The sequence below is a fragment of the Trachinotus anak genome, unplaced genomic scaffold (assembly GCF_046630095.1).
Source record: "Trachinotus anak isolate AG129_WGS33_773 ecotype Australia unplaced genomic scaffold, CSIRO_AGI_Tana_v1 ptg000004l, whole genome shotgun sequence".
Taxonomy (NCBI): domain Eukaryota; kingdom Metazoa; phylum Chordata; class Actinopteri; order Carangiformes; family Carangidae; genus Trachinotus; species Trachinotus anak.
Genome location: NW_027273855.1, coordinates 15,277,749 through 15,305,531, shown reverse-complemented (window position 1 = coordinate 15,305,531; position 27,783 = coordinate 15,277,749). Strand labels below are relative to the sequence as shown.

General features: G+C 41.1%; 2 protein-coding genes across 12 annotated transcripts in view; one reads left to right on the top strand and one right to left on the bottom strand.

Annotated features, from left to right (window-relative positions):
• Positions 1-712: 712 nt before the first annotated feature.
• On the bottom strand, positions 713-7,495 carry LOC139620607 (cysteine and glycine-rich protein 1-like). Its single transcript, XM_071476319.1, has 6 exons — positions 7,196-7,495; positions 3,991-4,100; positions 2,980-3,148; positions 2,720-2,849; positions 2,544-2,640; positions 713-1,226 (listed from the first exon to the last, which is right to left on the bottom strand). Exons 2-6 carry the CDS (start codon positions 4,097-4,099, stop codon positions 1,150-1,152), a joined length of 582 nt encoding a protein of 193 aa, XP_071332420.1. The 5' UTR covers position 4,100; positions 7,196-7,495; the 3' UTR covers positions 713-1,149.
• Positions 2,098-27,783, top strand: part of nav1a (neuron navigator 1a) — a 100,794-nt gene continuing 75,108 nt past the window's right edge. For 3 of the 11 annotated variants that reach the window (XM_071476313.1, XM_071476312.1, XM_071476310.1), the window contains exons 1-5: positions 2,099-2,152; positions 6,191-6,313; positions 16,742-16,925; positions 20,268-21,161; positions 22,025-22,116. In XM_071476313.1, the coding sequence (XP_071332414.1) occupies positions 20,275-21,161; positions 22,025-22,116 (979 nt within the window). In that variant the 5' untranslated portion in view covers positions 2,099-2,152; positions 6,191-6,313; positions 16,742-16,925; positions 20,268-20,274. Of the gene's footprint in view, positions 2,153-6,174; positions 6,314-13,586; positions 13,667-13,916; positions 14,067-15,388; positions 15,534-16,741; positions 16,926-20,267; positions 21,162-22,024; positions 22,117-27,783 lie in introns of those variants that run through there. The other 8 variants (XM_071476309.1, XM_071476303.1, XM_071476307.1 and 5 more) reach the window with 7 other exon arrangements.

The window sequence follows — 27,783 nt, the reverse complement described above, 5'->3', positions numbered from 1 at the left end:
GCTTTCTCCTGTCTCTGAGCGCTGGAATGTGAGTGGGAGGCTAAGGGTGAGTAAGAAGTCAAATGTTGTAATGTTTGTGTGTGAGAGAGACAAAGTGCAAGGAAGACGTGTTTTTGCTGAGCAGATAGAAGGATGATTAATCAGTCAGTTAACCACTTAAACCACTTAATTGGGTATCAGCAAGGAAGTGCTGGGGGCCGGCATTTCCAGTTATATAGAAGCATTTACATATCCTGAAACAGTGGTGGGCGTGTCTCTAACTGCTCCTGCCAACCCTAACCCTAACTGGAAATAACAATGGTAAAAGTAAAATTAAGTGGAAAAGATGGCCACATTTTCATAACGCACTTGAATTCATCTAAGGTTTCATTTCCCTGTACTGTATGAGGGAAAGGTTAATGATGGCAGTTAAATTCTCCTTTTCATTCCTCACATCCTTCATGGTGACATGGCTCTAATGTGACAGATGAGCTCTGCGGGTGCAGTGAAGTGGTAATTCCCCCCCCCCCCACTCTTACAAGATGCTGGACTTACCTCATGTGGTCCCAGCGACATGATGTGTCACTGTGATATTATGTGAGGAATGGAATGAACATGTGACATTTCTTGAAACCGAAACGCACGACATCAACCTCCAGAGATACACATACAGTTTCACTCGTGTTCTCATGTACGTTTGCACCAATCGAGAAAACAGCTGGCACCAAAATCATTATTTTTTTTTCCATTTTATTTATTATCATGCTGTTTGGAAAGCATAACATGTAAACAAGCGACATTGTGTTACATCGACTGAAGTGAATCCTGTGATACTGAGATTTCGTTTGGAGAAAGGAAAACTGCCCTCACGATAAGAATATGATAAATTTCAGTCAGAGCAGGTAGTGCAAATCACCAATGCAGCTTTATAGATAGGTACTACAGTATTAAGGGTGATGGGTGGGTATGGGTTAAGATATACTGTAATAGCAAAAGTAATCCCCTTTAACCTGTATGCGACTGTGTTTTTTTTTGTTTTTTTTTTCTACTGTGCGCCTTATAATGCAGCTTTTTAATCAGGCGTGTGTCGGTCAGGTGCATGCTAACCGGCTGCAGTCTGCCCCCTGCAGGAAGAAGACTGCACTGCAGAGCCCTGGACACTAGCGGGCTCTACTGCGTATGCGCCAGCGCCCCGGCGCCCAGTCCGTATCCAAATCCCTTGGGGCCGAAGTTTTTGCCGTAGCACCCTGGAAGGCAGAGAGGTAATGTCAGAAAACGCCACGCTTCATATATCGACATATCATCACACCCTAGCCCCATTTAATTAGCCCCCATTTGGCTATGGTGGCAAATGATGCTGAAGTTAGTTCAGTTTGTTGAAAACACAAAAGTCCAGTCTAGATCGACGGATTTAGGAAAAAGGTTTCACTAATCTGTTTTTTTTTTTGTTTGTTTCCTTTCACAAGTAAAATGAGGATTAACCCGAGATTGAAACGTAGTCTGACAACAATAGGCAAGAAACGGAGAATCTGTCGCTCAGTATCAACATTTTAATTTCCCTGAACTGTCAAGTCTGATGTTACAGAAGCTAACTTCAACTCCGTCCTCAGAAGGAGAACTGAAAAATTACTTTTTGGTTATTTTGCGTCTCTGTGAAGTCGTTTTGCAGGTCTTTGTAGTCGTTTGGCGTCTCTTTGTGTGACATGACCTCAGTGCTGTAAAGTAAATGTAAGGTAATATTTGTTTGTTGTGCCAAGCCAAAATGATCAGTATGTTCTCAATTTAAAATACCCCAAAACTGTAGGGACGCAGTATAATAAGCTTTTAAGCCATATTTAGATTTTTTTTTTTTTTTGTTATTGTACTGAGGATATTTTTCTGTGTTAGTGGGCCCTCTGCTGTATTGTTGCATTTATTACAACTCAGTCCCCCACTCACAGGCCACAACCAAAACATAGCAGTTCGTTTTCTTGCCAAAATCCGTGTTAGGCCTGGATATTTTGGTGTTGCGTCCAGTCTTGCTCTTTTAGTAGTCACAATAGTGATGTTAGTTTTTAATGATACATCACCTATATCATATCTCTTATCATATCTCTTTTAGACTAACTCTGCCTGAGTGGATCAGCATGGGTCACCCCCCTGGCTTCACCACTCTGGACCAGCATTGAAAGCAGTCAGTATATATAGTAAAGCTACTGAAGGATGTAAAGTACCTCACAGCAGATTATGGGCTGCAACTCTTGACCATAACTTCAGAGTAAACTTGAACATGGTTTCATATGTATGTTATTATGTTTCCATTAAGAGACCAAAGTCAGAAAACAAACCCAGTAAAACTACAAAACCTTTTAATCTGCAGTGTTGAACTTGCAGTTGCACAACAGTACAAGTCAACAACTTGACAGACATTAACCATGACAGTAGTCTGATTAGAACGGGTCAAATGTGTGCTGAAGAATGCTTGGTCAGTACCAGATACACAGTGTCTCTGTACTTGCATAGCAATACTATGATTTCATTTGAAGTCATTCTTAAATGAAAGGGGGAAGATGGTGAAGTTTTACCTTTGCAGTAGATTTCACCATCCTTATCAGCTAGTGTGGTTGACTCAAGGCTCTTCCCACAGGTAGCGCAGGTGAAACATCCAATCTTGTGCCATGACTGCAAACAAATAGAAGATCCATTTTAAAACAGGCTTGTTTATGCATGCTTGTGCGTGCATGAATGTGTTAGTTCTTACACTCCCAGCTCCGATCACTTTCTCTGCAGCGTAGACAGCCTTGCCACAGCGAGGGCACTTGTCTGAGCCTCCAAACCTCTGAGCCAGCTTGGATGGGTTTGAGTTGGTGGTAGGGCGATGAGCAGCGGGTCTGATTGAGAGAAAGAGAGAGAGCAAAAATGTGGATATAGGGCCTTAAAAGACACCAAGAAGTGTGTGTGTGTGTGTGTGTGTGTGTGTGTGTGTGTGTGTGTGTGTGTGTGTGTGTGTGTGTTACTCACTCTTCATGTGTTATACCCAGAGACTCTCCCTTGTCCATGCTCAAGGTCCCTGCACCCTGGCCATAACCGTAGCCTTTTGGCCCGTACTTCTTGCCGTAGCATGCCTTGCAGTAGATTTCATCCATATGAACAGCAACAGTTGTGCTGTCCAAGTTCTTCCCACACACCACTACACAGTCAGACACATGCACACACGCACAAACACACATCCTTGTTTTGCATATTTGTGGACATGTTTTTGAGCGCATTCATGTTTTTAAATAAGCTCCTAACTGTTTCCTTTTATGGAACAGCTCTGCCAAAGAAACATGTTCTCATCTAAATTCCATCACAGGAATGTTCGATTACGACGCAGAAACACAAATAACTCCACTCAGAACTCCATGAACCTACATGTTTTTTTTTAGTTGAGGCAAGGAGATGCTTTGCTTGTTTTTTTTTTTTTGGTATGGTATTTATTTCCTATATTTATATAGTTACATTATAATCTTCTTTAAATCACAGGGGATGTGTGTACGTTTTTAAGATGCAGAATAAGAAAACTTAAGTACACTCACACTGTAAGTGTAGGTGAATTATCATTTTTCTGGTGTGCCCTGACATAGAGAATAGCAGCTCAACTATAACGGCGCTTGTTAGAATCTTCTTCAGCAAATGTCAAATTTCACCCTCTAAGAATCAAAGAGACTCACTAATTTACACCAATGTTCAAAATGAATAGAGAAAAATACACCAGGATGCAATGCAGCCATGCTTCCACTATATAAGTATTGTAATGTGAAATTCAACAACACTGTCTTGGATTTTTTTCTATTTAAGCAGCCATGCATGATACCATATAACCACATTTTCTCCTGCTGTTGCTCTCTCCATCTATGTATACATTTTTCTTTAAGAATATGAACAACAGTCCAAATTAGATTAGTATTACTTGTGACCGTCATGACAAGTGACAAAAGTTCAGTGGTTTCCACTCTGACAATCACAGGAAGCAGCAAAGAGTTTACTCACTGCACAGGAAGCAGGACCTGTGGAAGCTCCGCCCATCACAGAGTACCTCCTCTGCAAAGTAAACTATCTTCTGACAGCGGCCACACTTGTTTCCTCCTCCTAATGGCATCCTTGAATGATATATGCAACACGAACACAGAAATACACACACACACTGTGATTAGTCTGATGTGTAGAAGACTTTTCAACCTTTTATTTTGTCCAGAAGCTGTCAATAAGGAAAAGCACCTGAACAAAGAGAAATATGAGAAATATGAATTATTTATCAGTGTCTCAGTGAGGGATAGCTGATGGTGATTTTGATCGTGAAGTAAGTAAAAACTGGGGAGAAAAAATCTAAAACTATACTTATAGTCTAATTTTTCCTCCAGGGCATAAAATTCAAAGGTTATTTCACTGTCTTGGTTTAAAGGTCTTCAATTTACATGTGGAACTAGGCTTTAAACAGGAAAACAAATGGTTCAACAAACTAATAAATTCCTTTACGTGGCCGTCAACACATTTAGTTTTTAGAGTTTTTGTTGTAAGAAATCCATTTAAACGTCCATATTTGGTGGCCTGTAATTTTGGCTTTGTCAAGCTGGGCCCGGAGACTGTAATTTCACTCCTGCCAGTTCTCTGTGGCTTCTGTAAAAGGGCCAGCAAGCCAGAGGCAGGGTAAAAAAAAAAGATGAATTCCCTTTTGAAAGTTGATGAAAGTTGCTCTCTCTTAAAAACTTAAGACAGCCAGTGAGGAAATAATGTGAAAATGCCACTTTCTGAGGAGTCTTAAAGTTGCTGTGATGTGGGAGAACCTGGCATGGTGCCTGTTACTACCCAGCGTGTTTCCCAGCATGACCCTCCCAGTCCATTCTCATGTATCCACATTCCTGACCGTGTAAACCCTCCCACCTCACTGCCCCTGACTCACACTGTCTACTCCCTGCCTGTCTCATTCTGCTTCACTTCAGACTGGACCTCTCAATCTGGATTGTATGTTTGTTTTATTAGGCAGGAAATATATTGAGGGAGAAGCTGCAACTCTACCTGGGTCAGCTTCTTTTTTCAGTGGTCAGAGGGTGGAGCTGAGCTCTCGGTGAATAAGTTAGGTAATTTCCTATCACCCTTGGACACGCTTCCTGTTTTTTATGTTTTTGTTTTAGCAAGTTCATTATATCATCCAGTGACTCACCCAGAGAAACCTGGCGATACCAAACTGTCCCTCTATCTTCAAAAATAAATAGAACACCCCAAAATTAAACGTAACATCTTTGCTGCTGACACAAGAATGGTACTAAATGTGAATATGAGCTCATGGCATGATATTAAATCATAGCTCAGAGTGAAGTAGGACTGGGTGGAGCGCTGGAGCTGGGTGTCTGGCTGCCGCCGCTGCACCGTGCCTTTTTGTCATTGTAAGCACTAACTGGGTTGTTCAGAGGCCAGACAGTGAAATCTTAAAAGAGATATGGGAATAATTGACTGCAAATAAGAAGTATTGCAAATTACTCAGAATATTTAGGCAAGGCAAGGCAAGGCAAATTTTTTTGTATAGCACATTATCATACACAGAGGTCATTCAGTGTGCTTAACAGAAAATAAAAGATGCACAGCAATAGAGATAAAAATCATGATAATTAGCATAATTTATTGTGATTTAACTGGGATTGTAGGTGAACTTGTATGTATGTATGTATGACATATGAATTATTTCTACTGTACAAAAAGAGCTTAACATATTGATTTTTTTTTTTTTTTTTTAATTGAAGTGCTGCTATCCAGGCAGGCAAATTAATGAAAATCAAATACAAAATGGTGCAATAATCTTGTTGTTTTTGCTTGATCATTTAGTCTTTGGCTTTGTTCTTTTTGCAGTCAAGTCTGAACTGAGTAACGTTCAGCCACAAAGCAGAAGAAATACATGATTTGAAACATGGGGTAAAGTGAAAGGCCTCCTCTGGAGAGAATTCATAATTACAGCCATACAGACACCAATGGGCATTTCCAGGATTATTTTATGTAAAAGCTCCAAGTTTATATATTCTGCAGTCCTGGAAACAAGACTGAGTGCCAATAAAAGCCGAAATGTTAGGAATGTTTTTGTACCAAGGGGAAAAATATCATTTTAGAGCTTTCCAGTGGCCCAGCTAGGAAAACATGACATAAAGTGGTGAGTCAGAAGTGTCAAATAACGTTCTAACTCTTTTGTGTCATTTTTTAGCAATTTTGGAGACAAGACAATGAGCAGAAGAAGAAGATAGAAGCTTGGACAGGAGTGTCATGACCTGAAAAATGACTCCAACTCCAAGCTCCCAGCTCCAGGACAAAGTGCGTATAGCAGAAGGTGAGAAGAAATGATGAAGAATATGACGAAGCATGATATCTCAGAAATGAAAGGGGGAAGTTAGTCAATATGCATTTAGATTTGTATCGGTAAGGGCTGCCCCTGACTTGTCATCACTAATCATCTGTCAGGATTGACAGGATATGCAGAATTGACGTGACTGGCAGGACAGATAGCTGTCAGTCTGATCACATAGGTATAGGGAGGTGAAAGTGAGTACTCTCACTTGACAGACTGAAAGGGTATTAGAGCACGTGGGGCACTTTTTTGAGAAAGATGAGGGTTATGATTGCTGATCTAATAATCCAGGTATTTATTCAGTTATTTGCATAGAAGTTTTGAGGATAAATTGTGGTACATTTCAATAGCCATGCAAGTTAAGGCATGCAGGGATACAGGGGGTTGAACAGGAATGCTCAGCGCAGCGATAGAGAGCATAAAAAATCGTCCCAAATCAGGAAGTCCGCTCATGAAATAGATGTGACTGCATGTGACATTTGTGTAATTTAGGCTTAGATTAATATCAGTAAGGCTTGTATCCTCTTTCAGTTTCTACACCTTGTTGCCTAAAGCAGAGAGCATAAAGATCTTTGTGTGTTATATTAGGTCTTCAGCCTTCCTCATTGTGTTACTGTTTAACTGCATGCTTTCTAAGCCAAACTAGCATGTGATTCCTCTTTAAACTTTAACACGTCATAGCTCTTCAAACAAAGAAGACTTTTCTAGGCTGACTTGCACTAGAGCTTAAGGATAAATAAATTTGCATTGTGGCAGAGTTTTTCCCATCATGCATCGGCAGAAAGATTAGGAAATTAGATACAGTAAGAAGCAAACAGAAAGCAGGAATCTGAAGCAGTCGGTAATATATTGACCTTAACTTACCTGCAGTTAATGGGTGCTGTCAGTCAGTGATGATAGACAGGTTGAAGTTTGACTCCTTGATCCGAGTAGCGTTACTACGGCCACCAGAATGTGTTCAGGAAACCAGCTGTCCGGAGTTAGGTGGAGGAGTTGCACTTTTAGCCTGCAATGACTTTGCCCTGATTAGTGATACAAACAGGCTGAGACAGACTGCTGCTATGTGCCCCTCCACTCTTCCACTGTTCCAGATGTGGTGAAGGGGAGGCGCCTCTGTTGTTGCTGTTCCAGTCTGCAAACTTACTGTGTGTTGAGGAACAGGGGAGTTTCTGACTGACTGGCCAAGTGAGAGAGAGAGAGAGAGAGAGAGAGAGAGAGAGAGGGGTGTGAATGGGGAGGGTGCTTAAATTGAAAAGCTGTGTATTGTCTTGCAAAGTATTTTACTGCAAAGAATTAGAATTAGGATATACATATGCTGAGAAGGTATGAAGTAGCACAAAGACATACAGTTTTTTACTTTAACATTTTCTCCTTGGTTGCAGGCTGTACTTAATATGAAATCATGCATAAGGCCTGACTTGAGCTGTAAGAGACATTTACAGGACAATCAAGAGGTCCACTTTGCTGAGGCAGCTTTAAAGTATTTGAGTTCTCTGATTTTGTCTGAAAGCATCCTGTCGATTCTGAAATTACTTGGTGAGGGTTAACATGCCTGCACTGTGTCCTATCTAAACCTGAAATAAAGACGATTCACAGAAATATAGGGAAAATATCTCCCCTCTAGATTAAGCAGTAAATTGAGTATTATCCTGAATGGTCCTCTGATTATCCTTGATGTTGTCAGATTTTGTTTAACTATGGGTATTTTTCTTTCTTTTATTCCACGTTTAATCTGATAAGATAAATTTTCCGCTCTACCTCTGTCTAGAGGTTAACCTTTAACATTTAATCAGTTTGAAGAGTAAAATGGAAAATCAGCTGTTTTCCCTCTTACATAGTAAATAGGATGCCGTGTCAAAGTAATTCCAGCCTTTGTACTTTATCACCACAACCTTAAATGACCTTTAGAGACCAGCTGTTAAAGGCCACTCAGATATGCTTAATGAATGAGAAGACATTAAAAGAAATTGATTGAGGAGCTGCTTGCTAATGCAGTAAGAGAAAGCAGGGTGGATGAAGAGCATTCAGCTCTACAATAATTGATATCTGCTACCATCATGTGGTCATTGTGGGTACTGGACATCAGTAAAAGAGCTAGATGGCCACCGTACAAACCATTAATACACTTATTCGTATGTGCTTTAAGATATTTCATGTATATCGTTAATATCAGTGACATGCAGGAAGGATGATAATGACGCTCTGCATGTTTGTCTGTTGTTTGTTGGGCATTTTTAAATTTCAAATACAAGAGTAAGAAGGTTATAAAGTGGAAATAATTTCTGCAATGAAATCTATTTATTATTTTATTTTTTTAATATTTGCTTTTTCCTTCTTATCCAGTGTGAGGATTTACTGTTTTGAAGGAACTGGGCATGTAAACATTTTTTGAGTAAGTCATCAGCAGAATCGATAATGAATATAATTATTAGTTGCATTGGTAGTCAGGCTACTCATTGTGGTTGTCAGTTCTTGGAAATACAACCATTAATTCATGACCACATACTTCACCAGCATGAAGCTATAGCCAATACAACAACTGTTTAATTAGGAGGGTAGTATTGTAATTTCCATATGAATAAATGGAACTTTTGAACCTCTGAACTAAAAATTAAGAGTTGCAAGAAGAAATGTAAAATGTGCTATGGAAGCAAATGTGTTTAGAAAAAGACAAGTAATAAAAGAACTGCTGTAACTGGCTGATATGCATGTACACAAATCTTGATCTAGTGCTTTGTATACTGTATAATGCCTCTGCAGCCTCAGCTTCTCAAAACATTTTGAGGCGGTGGAAAGTGTGGCCTCTACTGCTTCCACCCTCATCTCTGTGGCTGGCACCTCCCACCCTATCCAGAACTTTACGAGACTCTTTAGCTCAGCTGGAGACGCTGTGTTAAAATAGCAGCTGGTTAGACAACACAGAATCTGCTGAACAGACCTCATGCTACAGTCTCCACAAAGATATCACTGTAAAAATAGTCATACTGAAGGTTTTCAGTAAATGTTTTTAAGTAGCCAGACACTCGACATACGTCCGTGATGTCTGACTCATCGTCATTTTCTACTTTGTATCTCTCAAAGATGACAGTTACAGATGAAGGCCATATGATGCAGTGCAAGATCACATGTAACTCCAACTGTATTCAAAACAATCTATGATCTTCTTAGAATGTAATAGTGGTGCAGTAGATACAGTGGCAATGAGTGGGAATTAATGTGAACTCCTTAACAGTTATTGTTTATGAATAATCTTTTGTTTTTGTTTAACTTACATTTCAAGTAAAGACAAACCAAGAGATCATAAATCTGGTGCTGTGGAGTTATAAAGAGGACAGTTTATCAGACCTCTGTAGCCTGCTCCTCACCTCTGACTCAAGGCTACATTAGCTGCATTAACATACCAGAATCACTGACTGAACCGTCAGCAAGTTGCATTGTGGGTAGTGTAGGATAGGCTACTCAGAGTAAACTAGACTGTATCACTGGTTGTGCTACATCAGTTTTGATTATTTTTTTAGGTCCATCATGAGCCCAACACTATTATAGGAGTGCAATGCTAAGTCACTGGAGTACTGTTTTAATAGTAAAGATACACTCCCTGTTTTATTTATGATATGGTGTAAGTTTTGGAATTTAAGGGGCAATACTGGTCACTGTAATAAATCAGTGAGTGTAGTGAGTAACATTTTGGCGCTCCTTATTTCCTTTCCCCAAAATAAATGTAGTGTTTTTTGTAGGAACTATAGTGAAGTAAACTTCAACCCTATCTGCATAAAGGCCTGCATGTAGCATTAGACCCGTGTTAGCTGTGCCTTGGCTTCAGTACCTGAGGGGTGACTTGTGCCTCTGACTCCCTGGGAAACAGGATTGGGATTACATCTTTTCTGTGAAGGAGGAGTGGCCACAGTCCTGTGTCTTTTCAGATTGATTTGATGCCATATTTGCTAGATAACCTGCAATACAGGACACACAGTGTAATGTCTGGCCTGCTGTGGTGGTGTTATTGTCAAGCAGTTCATATGAAACCGAAGGGGTTAGGTGGTCAGACTCACCTTTGAAGAGTTTGATGATGGCAGCAGAGTATAGTCAGTATAAGATGAAATACCTTACCTGATGTCTATGTGCAGTTTTATAGGAATAACCATAATCATACATTTCAGGTAAATTGTCTGTCTTTCATCTGTTTTTTCAATTATTTTAATGATTAAATCATCAAGATTTAGATTTTTCAAAATTGGAAAAGGTTTTCTTGTTTATTAGACCAGATCTTGGTCTTGCTCCTTCTTGTCTTGTCTGATGTCCACACTCTGATTTCCACCTCAGATTTTAACCTATCTGGGCATGACCTTTAACTTGCAAATTTTGCTGTTCTGTCTACAGTATTTTGCCTTTGACTTTCACTTTTTTGTTAATGGATGATTTTTTCCTAACTAAACCTTGGATGGAATAAATCAACATATTGTTCACTTCACAGTTATAAAATATTTAAAATCAATTATTTCAAATTTCTTTTTTTTCTTCTTTTTTGACTTTATTTCCATCCATATACATATAAAAACACATACAAAAAAATAAGCAAAAACAAAAAAACACACACCAATATTGGCCAAAAAGGTGTAAGCTGAAGCTACAGCTTATTGCACCTACCCTCTCTACATAAATCGGCAGCCCTCTAACTACAGATCAGTGTGTAGTCACAGAAAACAAGAAGAAAACAAGAAGAAGCAAAATGAAAAGTATTTTTTTCACCACCATGTTTTACCAAAAAAGAAAAGAGAATTTTAAAATAAACTTTCACTCCTACAGTTATGCAGTGTTGATAATCATATCTCTGTTTTATATCTAATTTTCATCATGTTTACATTACACACATTCTTAATTCATTGTCACATCTCATCCACAGGCTTTCAATTTAAAGAAGCTTCTTTTTCTCAGTGAAATGTATTGTTAAATTATGTAATGTAGGCAATAGATTAATGTTCATTAAGATTAAATTTGTGTGCATTGGGATATAGTATGATAATGAATGTATGTTTCCAAAAATATCTAGCTCAGAATCATGGTTTGAAATAATGTCAGCAGGGGGCGGTATTTACACGTTCATGTCTTATCAGCTATTGCTGATGTGAAGAAATATTCAGTAAAAAATAACTGGAGACCAATGAAAAGGGTGTGGTCATAGTAAAGTTCTTATTCTTCAAAAAAAGACAGTTTGCACAATTTGCTAGTGTTAGTTCAAGAGAGAGATCAGCTAAAAAAATACATGTATAACCAAAAAAATCACATGGAAAAAGAAAGAAGAGGTAATTGTCAGATGGGGGTAGCAGTGATGCTTACCTGTGAAGATGGGTGACTGTCACATCTCTGTCAGTGCTGTTATTGGGACTGGGTGGGAATTTCAACTGCCTGTGATCTAAGCTGGTTTAACATGTCAGCACAGCTATTGTAAAAGCAGAAAGAGTCTAGAGGTTTACACTACGGCAGCTGTGTTTATCAAAGGGCAGATTTTGAAGATGCCAGTCAACTGTCAACTGATGACAAATTAGAAATCAACATTAAGATATAAACGAGCCTATTCCTCCAAGATTTCTATCATCCTTTTTTTTTTTTTTACTTTATACACAATTAAAGACTATGCTAAACCAAAATTATTGGCCAGATGTTTGTCTGTGTTTGATGAAGACTTGATTTATCTGGGGACCTGCAGGCAAAATGCAAAATGGATGAATGGAATCTTTAATAACTGTTCACAAAGTATCGGCCATACTAAATGTGCTATTTTTACTGTTTCACCACAATCCAAAAAAGCAGTAGGAATAAAAGCAGCAGGAAGAGGAAAAATATCACAGGCCCGCTTCTCAGAATAGGCAACATACTGTAGCTTGTCTGCTGATGCCAACACATTCAACAAACTTTTAAGGCACATGTAAACATCAAAATGCACACATACACAACTAGTTACAGAATATCAACCATAAACATCCTTTTTTAAGTTTATAACATCCATTTATTTGGTGTCTGTACATGACACAATGTAATTATTCACCAAAGAATTCGACAGTTTGACTCCACACACTGAAATACACATCTGTTGTAATGTAACCTGTGCAAACTGAGTTTTAGAATAAAACTTCCTCCACTGAACATCATCAGCTGACCTTAACACAAACAGGCTTTGTAATAATACTGTATTGTAATTAAAAACAGGAGATAGATCAACGTTTAGTTCCTGGCTGGTGAAATGATTAGTGCCCTGTGTAAGTCATCTGTCAAGACCTTTTTCAGAGCAGACTTTGGATATTTTGACAGCAAAACTGTCTGCTGTGAAAAAAGTTCTATTAATGACATGAGATTTAAGAAGGAGATGTCATGTTAGGCTGGCATTGGGGCTGAATGGATGGATTTAAAATATCAATAAAAAAAGACATTTAAAAAAATAAATGATGAATTTCCTGCATATACTCCTGTATGTAACAGTAGTTCATAATTTTACTGTCTGGTTTTTCTTCGTCTCAAACTGGTATTCTGTAGTGGGGCAGTCTGCTGCCAACAGTTGTTAACAGGGCAGTCACATGAGGCACAGTCATACTCACTATATATATATAGAGGGGGACAAACTCGGGATGCTGATATACTTTGGATGGAGAACTATGGTAATTAGATACAAACTTTCACAGGGAACTGGTGACTTCCTCTAAGCTGAATCAGTACAGTACTTGTCCTGTGTGTGTGTGTGTGTGTGTGTGTGTTTGGGCGAAAGAGAGAGAGAGCGTTTGAGTGTGTGTGTGTTTTTTTTGTTTTTTGTTTTTTGTTGTTTTGTTGTTTTATTTTACGCATTTCATTGAAGCTACACATCTGAGACCCCATGTTCCAGACAGTCAACATGTTAGAGTAACCCACCCCCACCCCCTCATCCCTCCAGATGCCCCTTGGGGTGACAGTGATACAAGTGTCCCATTGTGACAACAGCGTCTGTCAGGGTCTGTCTCTCATGGGGGGGTGGACATGCCTTGGGGGACATCAGAAGATTAGTTATGACATTAACCCCCTCCCCTCAACGCACACACACACACACGCACACACACACACACACACAAACACACACACACACACTCTCTCATTGCAGACACTTGCATGCTCCTACCCATAATCCTTCTGTTACAAGTCACTTCCCGTTTCATGAGCCACCGAGTCAAAGCAACAGATCATTTGGGTGTGTTTTGTGCTTGTGGCCAACCTCAGAGTGTTTGCTGTTGATCAGTTTCACACATATAAATCCAATAGTTTGGGATTTATTGGAGCCGGAGAAAACAGAGGAGGGGCCTCAGCATTAATGTGAGTATTTGGGGGTGAGCACTTAAGTGTTTGTGGGCTGCAGCGTGAATGGCAGACTGTACTGTATGTGCATACATGTGGGGGAAAGAAGGGGGGGGGGGTGTATGTATACAGTGTGCATGTGTCCTGCATGTGTGGGGGAGGTGCTGTGCTTTTTGGGCAGCACACTGTGTTCTAATAGCATTTGTCAGTTTATAATGATACTGCTGTTAAACTGGGCACATTATCCATTATTTATGTATTTCTCCAGCAGAGACTTGCAGACAAAGTCAAGGGTTGGCGCAGCCAGTCAATGCCTGATCAATATGTGATCAGCCAGAGAGCTACGAGCTGTAATTCACTGCAAGATCAAGGCTGCAAAGACCCTGTTCAGTCCAATGATTGACGAAATACACACACAGTAAGAGAACAACACATCATGATTCTCAAAATAACATTTCGAACAATACTTAGAGCTGCTGAATATACATTGTGAAAATGGGGTAATACAGAGACATTGATCCTGTTTGTGTATCACAATCTTCATTAAATATTCAGGACTGTCCCTTATGTCAGTGTGTCAAACTTTAAGCCAGCTCAGCAGAAATATGAGAAGAGAGAAGAGACATAGAATTGGAGACGCAGAGGAAAACACAGAAGTGGCTGCGGAGAAAGAGATTGATAAGCAAAAGAAAAGAGAAAAAACACAAAATAACCAGATTTCTTTCTGTTAAACTTAGATAACCTTAAATAACCTGCCAATAGCTAAAGTGAATGAAGTCCAGTTGTAAAATTGCTAATAAAAACATATTTGGGGCCAGTTAAGTGTTTTTTACACCTCCATTTCATTGCATTTAAACAACATTTCCTTCTGTTTGTAAACTGTGGACTGGCTGCAAGTGATGAGAATTTTATGATCTGTTGCTGATGAAGACAGACAGGCAATCTGGACAAGCAAGGAGATGTTCAAGGTCAGATCTGGGGACGTGTATTGTTTCTCTCTGTTCGCCAGCTGGGGAAAGACGTCAAGAGGCTTTACTCTGCACATGTTGATTTCTCCATCACTGCCTCCTGTTTCCAGCCTCTCTCTCTGCTCTTTTGTGTCTCCCTCATTTCCCTTTCTCACCCCGTCCCTTCCCTTTTCATTAGAGGTATGGGACAAATTAGAGGAGTGATGGATGGGCTGCTCCTCCTTCAGGGGGCTTGCTCATGCAGGCATGTGCACCGACTACAGACACAGATACAGACATCTGATGTATGTGTGTGGGTGATTGTGTGTTGTCAGAGGAGCTATCATTAGAATACTGTTTTTTTTTTTCGTGTGTCTTTTTTCATCCTGCTTTCTCTGACCACCAATTAGACCTCGAAAGCCGGATGATGGGTTTGGGCTTTTCACATTTGTGGCCACATCTGCTTAATTACCATGTATTACTCACACTATACAGGCAGCCGTGCACGTGTACACACACACAGACACACAAACCGCACTCATCCAGCTAATGGGCCTGCCTGTCTCTGCCTTGGCTGAGCTTATATTTCACCTCAGAGAGGGAGGGAGCACAGCCAACAGGTCCATTACTGAGAGAGAGAGAGAGAGAGAGAGAGAGAGAGAGAGAGAGACTGTGACTGTGATGAAGGGAGGCAAAAAAGAAAGAGAGGGGCGGGGATATGGCTGCAGGCGTACTGCGGCAGCAGCAGAGCGGCATGACGTGATAGAGGAGAGGAATGACAGACAGGGACACACACAGAAATACACATGCTCGCAGCTCAGGGGCCTGACAGGCAGAAGTAGACGGAAGCAAAGGCAGGGACTCAGCTGGACGCACTCAGCAGCATACAGATTGGAGACAAACTCACTTGATGCTTTGTATCCTGATGCTTGCAGAGGGTGAGTGTAGCCTTGTGTTTATTTTGCTTAAGTTAGTATTAAATGTTTCTGTTTTCAGTCATGTGTTAATTTGACTGTGATTGTGTATTTCCTGCTGTTTGTGTGAACCTCGTCTTCTCTCATCTGTGCAAATCCAACTATGATTCTGTGAGCAGATAAATACAAACACTGTATCTTGATCTCTGAACACGTTCACAGCGGTCTCGCAATCAGCAGCACCGTAACAGAGGGATGGCAGATGAGTGAAAGAGAGAGGCAAACAGAGAGAAAGGCAGAGCTTAAGTGGGATGAAAAGAGGTGGAGAGGGGATGAGAGAGGTGGGGGTGTCCTATTAACCAGGGGTGACATGATGTGATCGGCCTGAGTCAGCGTTATAGGGGCTGTATGACTCAGTGCAGCATGCATAACATACATACTGTAGTGTGTGTACATCTGAGGTGGATGTGTGGAGAGGATCAGCAGCAGTGGAACAGAACGGAGGGAAACTGTTTGTGCACACATGGTTATGTTTATATTGCTGGTAGTCTGGTTATGCTCTGTCCTGTTTAGTTTGCGGGTGCTTGTGTTTGTACCACTATACTAGCTTCTATAATGAGTACATCTGGAGTGTGAGTGTGTGTGTGTGACGTGCATCTTTCTCCCAGTTTGTGAGTGATTCACACTCCTTCGGAAGAAATCTTGAGACTCCTCATCTGATGACTTCTCCGTGTGGTTGGATTGTGCTGCACTGAAAACCTTGTGACACCAGTTTTGGTCATTTTTGTGTTTTGAATTCAGTCCAACTGGTAATCCTCAGTAAATGAAACACTTACAAAGCCCATTGTCTGACATGAAAAATACATTGTGAGGAGATTGATGGCAAAACTTAGAAAAAAAAGAAAGTGTTTTTGTGCAGTTGAAATATAGAGATACGTGTTTTTTATGACTTAAAAGCTATGTTGTGTCAGGATGGTCATTGTGGGTCACTGTATGCCAAGTAAATTTCCATTTGGGTCACTGACTCATCATAAAAAAAAACAACAGTCCTCATTGTTCCAACAGACACTTTGTCTGTGTGTCTGTGTATGTGTGTGTGTGCGTGTGTGAAATTATAATTTTTTTGCCAAAAGATGAGAACATTGATTTCATCAAAGAAAGTCACTTTAAAATGAGTCACTTTGTTATAGGGAGCCCTGATTGGATGAAAATGTCGTTACTGTTTGTTACAGCTTCCTGTCTTGGTGAATGGTGAGGCGGCGCGGACCAATGAGAGGGCAGCGGTAAGGATGCAACCGTGATCCAGGAAAAAACAGCCCATTGTTCCTGGGACATCGGAGAAGTGTGACCTCCATCCTGCCGGCTCTGCCCGCTCGGCCTAACGGCACACTGAAAGACTCGGTACCCCAGTGACAGGTAAGACACATGTGGGACAGCAGCTCTGACACATGACATTTCTTCATAAGCTGTTCATGAGCTTCACATGTTGTTATTTTTATTCTGTGGTGACTTCTAAGGAAACTCTGCCTTTCCAAGAATCCTGACAGCACCAGTGTGTGTCACTGGCACACTTGTAAGATGATTTATGACACCTGCATTATTGCTGTTGTGTTTGTTGTTGTCATTATAGAAGTAATTACATTCATTTATTGTCGACTTCACAGATTGGGCGACACACACACACACACACTCACAAACACAGGCACTGCTAATGCCCTTCAGTTCACTAACAGAAATCTGTGCTACCGCCTCATTTATTGATTTTGTGATGAGTCAGAGAGTGTTCGTCACAAGGCTCACCCTTGTATGTGAGCCTTTTGTGTGTGTGTGTGTGTGAGAGAGAGAGAGAGAGATGGGATGTTTCTTTGATCAGACCAAACTCAGTTCAGGCTTTGTGTGTCATGGGACAGGGAAGCTAAAATGGTGTAATGTGGTTATGAAGTTAAAAGCTGCCCCGCTATCTTCTTTTCACCCTCCACCCAGAAAGTACATACCTAAAATTGCTGCCTTTCGTGTCTCATCTAGTGCAACTCCTGGATATTTGGAGATATTTGGAGGCAGAAAATTACACAGAATAGAGGAGAAGTGAAGAAATCAGGGTCCCTGCTGGTGCAGTTGCCTGCCATATCCAGCAGATGTCAGTACCACCCTTGCATAATGACGGGGGACTAGTCAAACACTCACCCCAGTCATTACAGTCTCCTTCAGCAAAAAATTTAAATTGTCATTATTTTTTTGTTACCATCTTTGTGTTGGTAGCTTTTGTCTGATTTAGTTAGCGTACTGTTGGGTATTTTGTTTAGTTTCATTCTTTCTACTTTTAGTGGCCTGATTTCATTTAATCTTCAAGTCAAGTTTTAGCTTGAATTTTTTTTTGCCTTGATGTAAAGCACTTTGAATTGCTATTTTGAAATGGTTTTATACACACATTCTGTGTGATGAACATTGTCTGTATCTGTGAATGTCACAGACACACTAATGCATGTCACAAACTGGTAATTTGTTTGATTCCTTTACAGCAATATTGATAACTGATTAATGGTTTGTCTCAGTTATCACACAAATATGCCAGGAAATCTCGTTTCAGCCTTTAACAATGCTGCTTTTCTCTGAGTTGAATACATCAGCTGATTCGAATTGTCTGTCAGTCAAAACAAGCAATTTGAAAACGTCACCTTTGCTTTTGTAAAATTGTGAGAGGTTTTATGGACTTTTTGATTAATCATTTAATCAAAAAAGGGGAAAAAATGACAGTTGATCAAGGAAGGCCCGAGGAAGCAGGCCTAACTACTAACCGACTAACCCTAAAGCATACCTCACCTGTATGCTAACAATCTTTTTTCTTTCATATTTGTTTATTTTTAGACAACTCCACAGATTACTACACTTTCTTAACTAAGTTCTATAACCAGATGAGCCATTAGACCTACAGTAAACATCGGCGAGCCAACAATCTGACCATTGTAGAAGCACTTATGTAACAGAAAGATACAGAGGGATCTTGTCTTTGAAGCCTATATGGAGTCTGAGCACATGACACAGAGAACATACTCTATATGTGTGACAGGCTTGTGCTGTAAAACATCGTCTTATCTGTGAGGAAATCAGACCAGAAATTGATTTGCCAGATTTTCACCCTCTTACAGCCGCTGGGTTCAGTCAGCAGAAATGTCTCATTGTGTCTTTTTTTTTACCTCTGGCTTCTTGCTCTTTCTGTGTATTTATCAACACAGAAATCCCCAACACCAGCTGAGCCTCTGTACATTCTTACGTGGGCTGCAGTAGTACCAGTATGACCCCTGTGTGTCCCCAGGGAATAGCCAATTTCCATACATATAGATACATACCCAGACTGCACCTGTGCTCCTGGAAACCTTAGCAGGAATTTTATCAGACAGAAATTCTGATGCTCATTACTGACTCGACCTCCCAAGAGAAAGAGTGAGAGAAAAGGAGACAGAGAGAAACAGACACAGGGGGGGTTACGGGAATGAGGGGGAGGAGGAATTTAGAAAGAGAAATGAGGGGAAAGGAGGATGGATGATCACATCTGTCTCTGTTTACCTATTGCTGCATCGGCGCTGCTGTACACTGCTGCGCATTAGCATTGAGTCAACTATGACAGAGCACTGTGTCACTATGTCTGATATAATAAGTAGGTGAGAGGAAGGTCTCTCTACAGAGACACTATCCTTTCCTTTATAAGCAGCTAAAAGGTTATTTTGGGGAATGTTTTGAGTTTTTGAGCTTCTGCAGTCAACCTCCCTCCACTGCAGGGATTCTGAAAAAGACAGACCTTTTGCTCAGACTGCTGGGAAAATGTGTGTGTGTTTGTGTGATCCACATTACACTGTGTGCAATACCATGATTAGATGTGCTGTGAAATAATCCAACATGTTCTCCTCGTGACTTTGACGGCTTAATTTGACACATCTCTGCTTTGCTAAAGACAGTTTCCCAAGAAGTCTTCTGGCAGCAAAATTTCCGCTATTTAAGAGAGGGCAAGACGGGCTAAGCATTAAATCTGTGTATTTGTGAGTGTGTGTATAATTATATTGAAATCTGTTTGCGCTGCACTCTTCCAAAGCAAGTGTGCTGTACAGTAGGTAGAAAGTAGAAATAGATGTTCACTGCAGTTTGTGTAAAACAGAGGGACACAAAAAATATCAAATGTCTTTTGTAGCTCTTGGGAGGTCTGAGTGGGACAACGAAGGAGGTAACAGATGCTGTGAATATGTGGAATCAAAGCAAGTCAGGTGAGGACAGACCTATTCCTCCACCGAAGGTGTTAAAAGCAGTCGAGAGCAGTATGTGTGTGTGTGTGTGGGGAGTGCTGAGTTCATTATGTGGAGTAAATCAGTTATTTGAGAACCTTACACTATAAAATGTTATAGTGAGCATGTGTCTGTATCTGAAGCTGTTCTTGTATTTCGAGCTCCTAGCAGGCAAATCTGATTGCGCAGTTCAACTCGTGGTTTACCATGACTCAGTTTGTCATATGTGCTTGATTCACATGCTCACATGCCATGGATGCCTACTGAGCTCTGTGTTAAAAACCTGATTAGATTAATCTCCAATGGAACTTAAGTATGTAATTAACCTCTAAATGGATAACCAAACTTATTTAGGGGGGGGGGCTTTGGTGACTGATAGTTTCATATTGTTGCTGTGGGTGTGTCTTGAAAGTAGAGCCACCCACTATGTCTAACGTTTTGATTCACCATAGGTGTCTCTCTCTCCTTGTGTTTCTACATTTAGGTCAGATATGAGTGGGGGAGTCAATGTGAAGTCGGCCCCCCATGGGCCTCCCTCTTCAGGAATCCCCCTCCCGCGTAGCCTGTTGCCCTCCTCACCCAAAACAGACCCCCGACGCCGGGCAAGCGACCTCCCCAGGCCCTCAGTACAGACCCCTAAACACACACCCACACATACTCCCACACACACACCCACACACTCTCCCTTACTTTGCCCAAGGAGCTCCAACATCCCCGGGCCTTCCTCCAGGGACCTGCTGAGAGATGCTAGCCTGAAAAGTCAACTGTTCCAGCGGACAGGAGCTCTACCTGCTCCCCAGGTGTCTCGCTCTGCTTACAGCAGCCCACTGACCCAGCGCCGAGTACCACTGCCACACTCCAAAGACACACTGGATTTGGGAAAACCTGCCCTGACTCACAACCCAACACATGATGGCAATCGCAACAAGACCACCTTCACCAATAAGAACCAAGCCTTGGGAGCCAGCAACCTGCGTCAGCCGCACCACTTCAGGAGAGGGGACAACTCCAACTTGGTGACAACGAGTGAGGTCACGCCAGAAAGAGAAGAAGAGCATCCAGAAAACCAGCCGGCCCAGTCCACCATGTCAAACAACAGTAATCTTCGCCCCTCTCTCGCTCAAACGAGCTGCGAGCATATCATCAGAGGTCGTAGCGGCTCCATGAGCCAGTCAGATGAAGAGATGGGGACTCCTGAGGACAGCAGTCTGGCCTCCTCTCCTTGTCCTTTGCCGCTGCCACCCATCACATTCACGCTGCCAGTAATATCCAAGATGGCTGCTGATACACAGGATCAAAACCCAGAGAAGGAGGCCTCGTTCATAGAGACTCACACACCCAGAGTCAACATGGCTACTGTGGCTCCCTTCAGCTACAGGTGAGTGGCCTGCACTCACACACACACACACACACACACACACACACACACACACACACAGTTGAGTTTATGAAGACTTCCATCATGAGCCCTCCTTCACTGACCCCCTTGTAAAACTATTCTCCTGTCATCATCATATGATCATTCTCTTCGCGTAGATATTCACGATGTCCCTCTCTACTGACACACACACACACACACACACACACACACACAGATCCCCACTCTGGATACTAAAGACGAGCCCCAGAGGTCTGTTTGACCATTTTAGTCTAATTCCTTTGTATCTCTTCCAGTCATACATTTGTGTGCATGCATACACACACTTGGTGTTTTCTGGAGCAGAGCTGATTGTTAAAGTGTCCTCTTGACAGCCTCTGGGCTCACTCAATATACTGTTGTCCTCTCTCATACACATGTAGTCTCTCCTGATGAGGGATAAAAACAAGAAAAGAGAGAATCCTTATTTTGTAAGTTAAAAAGGTAGAGTCACTGTCTCTGTTGCGTGTTGTTGAGTGGTGTGTGTGGTATTAGTGAAATGAATCAATCTATGATGAATAGATCAGTCAAAGCTGAAAATCATTTTCATTGAATGCTTGGTGTACAATGCTTTTTTATAAGATAAAGTTCAAGACAAGAACTTAAATTCATATGCTTTTTACCCTCATAATGATGGAATTATTTACGGTTCTTTATGGATCATCAGTGATTTTGCTTTTATGGAAATTACACATCTGGAAAAGTCCATGTCCTTCTGCCTTCATACACAGGAGCTTGTGTGTTTGATTGTAATCAGCGATATTGAAGTGATTTGCATGTACAGTAACAGATGCGTAATGGCTTTGTTCATGATGTTTTGGCAGGCTGCAGGTGCAGGAGGGTGATCTTTCCATGGATGAACTGAGCGACTGCTCATCTGGATCCATAGAAGTCTGCTGTGATGACCTAATGCCAGGTTTGATGCACACATTTTTGCAGAAATTACAATAAGCAACATTTTCTCTTTCTCTCTGTCTCCATCACTGAACAAATCTTGGAAGTCTAGTTTTGTCTACCTGGTTAGCATCAGGGCGCCGAGAGGCCAAGAGCTCTTTTGGCAGGTATAGATGACTACTTCATGGCAGCCAGACTCAGACACATTTACTACGACAGAGTCATAAATGGCGTGAGACAGGACATGCCAGGAGCCAGCCTTTGGGTCTCATTGTGGAACCTGAATAGACTCAGTGAACACTAAGGGACAACCATTCTCTGTCTGTCACGCTGCTACTCATCATTCCTCAGGAGCCATGTCTGAGGTTAGGTGGTGTAATTTTGTGTGTGTGTGTGTGTGTGTGTGTGTGTGTGTGTGTGTGTGTGACTGCAGTGGTTCCCTGATGACGAGATGGAAAAGAGAGATGGGCTCAGGATGTTAAGATGAAGGAAGATGACAGGGGTGATGTGGGTCAGTAATGGGATGAAATGGGGCACTTCTCAACTCGCTGCCAGGCAGTATTAAATGTATGTTGATTTCAGCTTCGTCCAAGAGCTGTTGAGGAGTTTGAACTCTTCCTCCCCTCACACTGTCTCTCCACCCCTCTCTTGCACTTCTTCCTCTCCAGCATCATTGACCTAAAAAGCCACAACCCCCGTCCTCATCCTTTTGAGTAACGGTTTGCTCAGTACCCGCAGCCATTGTCATGCATCACCATGGTCAGTCTGAGTCTAGAGATGTGGACATGCCTCAGAGATATGACTTTATCAGTGGTTTAGTGAATCATTCTTTTAGATGTGGTGTCAGTTGGACAGGAGAGGACTGACTGCCTAGCTTTGGGAATTGCAGTCCAGAGTTTGTGTGTTTTACACTTTAATGGCCAAAATCTCTTCTAGGTTATACACACCTGACAGAATATGTGCAGTGTAGTCAGGAGTGTTATTTGTTTTTCTCTGTTTGGCTGTAATTTGTCACATTGAATTGAAATTAAACTATGACAATAAGTTTGTACTTATAGGGGTTTTAGAGGTTTTCCCATCCATGTTCGGTGAACACTGTAGGAATCACAGCCCTTTTTATATATAGTCCCAATTTTAGGGACAATGTAGCAGCACATTGACTTAAACACAAACTAAGTCAAAGGATAACACGCCAGCCTCTGTTTTTTGTCATAATCTAAATCTAAAATCACAAAGGCTAGTCCACAGAATTCAATTTTTTTAAGGTCCTGAACCAGAAACAATATGATCCCACTGCTATCACACTGCACAAGAAGTAATCAAATAACACTCCTACTCTGTTTCTATTATTAGTGTGAAATTAAAATGACATTGTAATCCAGTTACAAATATATTACACTTTACCATGGTGTTTTCAGCTGCTTTTGACTTTATTATTTGTTTTCTTGAAGTGTCTGAGGAAGTGTGGCCAAAGAAAAGAATCACCTTTTCCGCCCAAACACCTTTAACATCAGGGAGTCAGGTTCAACAGAAATTTTTATTATTTATGAAATTATATGTCAGTTCAAATTCATTCAAGGTTCACTCACAAAATTTGCCCTGGCTACAGCATACAACGAACTTTACTGTACATAGAACAGACATATCATATGCCAGACATATATTATTGTTAATTTGATTAATTATTAATTGTTTGACCATACAGTATATGATGTCACAGTTTAGCCTTGACTTTTAAGTTCTATCCTCTGTTGATCTGCCCTGTCTGTATAAAATTACCAGAATAGTAGAGTGTGCAAATAAAACCTTGTAGCAGCTTTTTGGAGGTTTCGACCAGCTGGTTGTGGAAAGGGGGATGGGAACTGGTGGTGGACCAGCCCCAGTCTTTAAAGGCCTTTGGCTGTCTTGGGACTATGGTTGTGGCCTTGTAATTGCTCCCTAGCAGGCGTTAGAAACAGAACTAAAATGTTTTAGACTCCTCTGAAGCTGCACTTACATGGAGGGTGGGCTGACACCGTAATAACTGTAATTTAGGGAGTGGAGGAAGGAGGTGGAAGCAAGGGAGGAAAGCAAAGTTTGGAGAGGAGGAAGAGAGAAAGAGTGAGAGGGGTCAGAGATGAAAAGAGAAGGCCGATGAGGTCAGTGGGTTGAAGGATTTTGTTTTCTGTAAGGAGGAGAGAGAACAAACATCAAGGACTCTGCTTGAACACACAAGGCCATATCATGATGTGATTTTGTAATGGTTGTCCATAGTGACTATGGTAAAAGAGTATATTTCCCTAAACTGAATCTTTTCCATATGCTTTCATTCAGCTAGATTGAATCAGCAGTAACATAATCAGCTCTTACATTTTCTATCCGAGACACTAATGAAGACCTGAACATTTAAAATGACTGTAGCACCATGTGCTCTTTCAATTACACCACAGACCTCCTGACCCTGTCGCTCTCTGGAGAGGAGTATTTGAGCGTGCGGTTGTGTCCGAGCATGTGTGTGTATGTGTGCTGATGTATGCGTGTGTGACAGTACACAGATGGTGTTTGAAAGATAAATGTGATGTGGACTGTGTATCATTTTTCATCTCCCACTGAGGGTATGGCCTGATACTCCCTATGGACACTCTCAAAGTCTGTCAGCTGTCTCTCTCTCTCTCTCTCTCGCTCTCTCTCTCTCTCACACACACACACATACACACACTGTATAGATACCTTCAATCATGGAGGATTGACTTACATCTGGTTTGAAATCTCTGTTCACAAGGATATGAAACACTGCACAGCATCCCACACCTACCCCAACCCATCATATGACCTTGACATTTACAGATAGAAAACAAAACAAATTGTACTTTCCAGGTTTGAGTTAGACCTCTTATTTTGAAATAAATCAGGCATTTGTTCCTTTAATGCAGTCACACAGTCTGGAGCAGAGATTTCACAGAGAGTGTTTCTCTAAAAGCGAGATAGAAAAATGTTAGCGGCTATGTGCCATCTTCCACTGTATTTTACTGAACTGTACAATGGTCCTAGTAATTTATTCTTTTATAATATACACTCAGTTAGCTGGTACACTAAACTAAAACTAGTGCAGTCTAATACAATAGTCCTGCAATAAATCCTCTCTCATGAAGGTTGTAATGTTGAAACTGTTTCAGAGAAGAGTTGATTCAACTTCATGATCATTTTTGAGTTTGCAGTTTGTGGTGCTGTTGAATTGTATTGTGTTATGCTGGCAGGTGTTTCTCATATTTTATACACCCCGTTTGTATCAGTGAGGGTAGGCTAAATAATAGCTGTTTTCTGGGGCTGCCAGAGAAAGGCGCCTTGAAGCAGCTGTGAGCTGCACTTTAATGGAAATGGGACAGTTAACCAGTCATTAATCTGCAAAACCAACCAGTTAATGCTCATCCTACAAGTCTTTTCTACTGCTAAACTGAAAAATACTGTCTGAAAAGTTCTCACAAAGCATAAATTTCACCTTTTTGTTCGTTGTTGACATTTGTTTTCAAGTATGTCCCGGGCTCACTGTAGCTCCTTGGAGTGAAAAGAAAAAACAGCTCCTAAAACTGCAGTTCTCACCAGTCATCAAGGGCAAGGAAGACACCACCCTCGAAAACAGACTCGGACAAGCCTCAAAAGCAGGATTTATGCGTCTCTGGAATTGTTTTCAAACGATATTTTTTTACTTTTACAAGACAAATGTCTTTCAGGATGAGGATCAACTGGTCGGTTTTCCAAATGTACGTCTGGTTAACCGCCCCACCTATGTTAAAAAGCAGCGCACAGCCGCTCCATTAAGCTTTTCTCTGGGAGCTTCCAGAACTGTCTCTCACGCAGTGGATGAGACAGTCTCAAACAGGACTAGATAACAGAAACACCACCTTAAATAATGCTATACAGTTCAACAGCACCACAAAATACTTCCTCCAAAATGATAATACAGTTCAATCAGGACGTCTCCACAACAGTTTCAACAAAAACTGAACATTATAACGTCCATGGAGGTGTGTTGTTCTATTTATGTGTCCATGCAGCCCGGTGCATATCTTATTTTTGTGTCTTACCTTTCATAAAATATCAACATATACACTATAAAACACTGCAAATAGAAATACAGTATATGTTTTTGTTATCATCTTGCAGGCCAACTTTGAGGAACCCTTACAAAGAGCTACATTTTGAAACACCTTTATGCCATTCACTTTCAGGCAGAGAAAAGGCAAATCTTTAATAATGTATGTATGAAATCATCTTGCAATTTATAAATTTCATGGTAACCATCTCTTTAATGCCCCTGGACAGTTTAGTGAATAGCATTTTGATAACCCCAGGCTACATCTACTCTTAGACAGTGCATAATCCTCTTTGGCCAATCTAATCTAAGAGAGACATATGCCGATTTGGCGTTGGACAGTGATGAGTGGTTTAGTAGCTTTGGGAAAATGATCAGACATAAGCGTGGAGTAGATTATGTCCTCGCTCATCACCATGAGTGGGGCAGTAATCACTATTTAGGGTTTAATGTCATGCCCTACTCTATATTTGATCCTAACTTTGACCTGTCAAGAGTTCTTTAGTCAAGCTCCAGCACAGATGAAGTGGAGGCAGAGGTTTTTTTTTATGTTAGGTAGTGAATTTTAATGGGGAAAGCATCACATGAATGTCAGAAAGAGAGTGTCTAAAATGTACCCATGAATGCACATAAGGCACACATGCGTATACACATCTGAAGCTCCTTATTCTCCCATTCGTCTCACACACACAGCCATCCAGCCCTTGTGTGGCAATGCACTAAGACAGAGCTGCCACCTCCTGCCAGCTACCCACCCCACCCCCACCCCCGCTCACCCGGGAAATTTCCCTGCAACCTAGGAGGCACACGGTAATGGCTGCATTAGACACAACGAGAGATGAAGGAGGAGAGAAGGGAGAGAGAAGGCTGAATTGAGGAATGGGTGAATGAGTGCACACACAAGATCCTTTTTGACCTCTGGGGTGACTCCCAACCCAGGGAGTCGAGTTATCGAGTCAGTCATGTGTGTAACCTCTCGGTGTCTCTGTGGAACCACACACAGACACCCACTCACATAGGAATGGAGTCGCAAAGACATCTATCTGTCAAATGAATAACCCATCAACAATTAAGCACCCACCCACATGCCAGAATATGAGTGTATACATTTAGGATGCAAATTCCTGAGGTTTTTTCTCAATATATATTTCAATATTTGTCATATTTAACTTAATATTTTATTTATCCACTACTGTATATCTTTCTTTAGCAACAGCAGTTTTTTTTTTTCTGTTTTTTTTTTCCCAACCAACAGAAGCATAAGTGCGCAAGCAAACACACTCTCACATGGTGATGATATCCAATGCTGCTGTATGCACACCACGCTGTAACCAAGCAACCAGCCTCTGCAGCACAGCATTTTGGGATACCCCTGGGATGTGTGCTGAGAATGTCAACACTGACGCGACTGCGGGGGAGCGTCTACAAGGAGTGATTCCTTTAAAAAAACACACACACAAGCACATAAATTCTTTATTTTTTTTCACTTAACTTTAAGATTCTCCAGTTTGTGCTTGATGTTTTTTTTCACCTCTCAGCTGTGTGTGATTCATGATTCACCCCGGGAGAGAATGGTGTTTTTGTTGGATTAACATTTGTGCCTTGTGGATTCAGGAG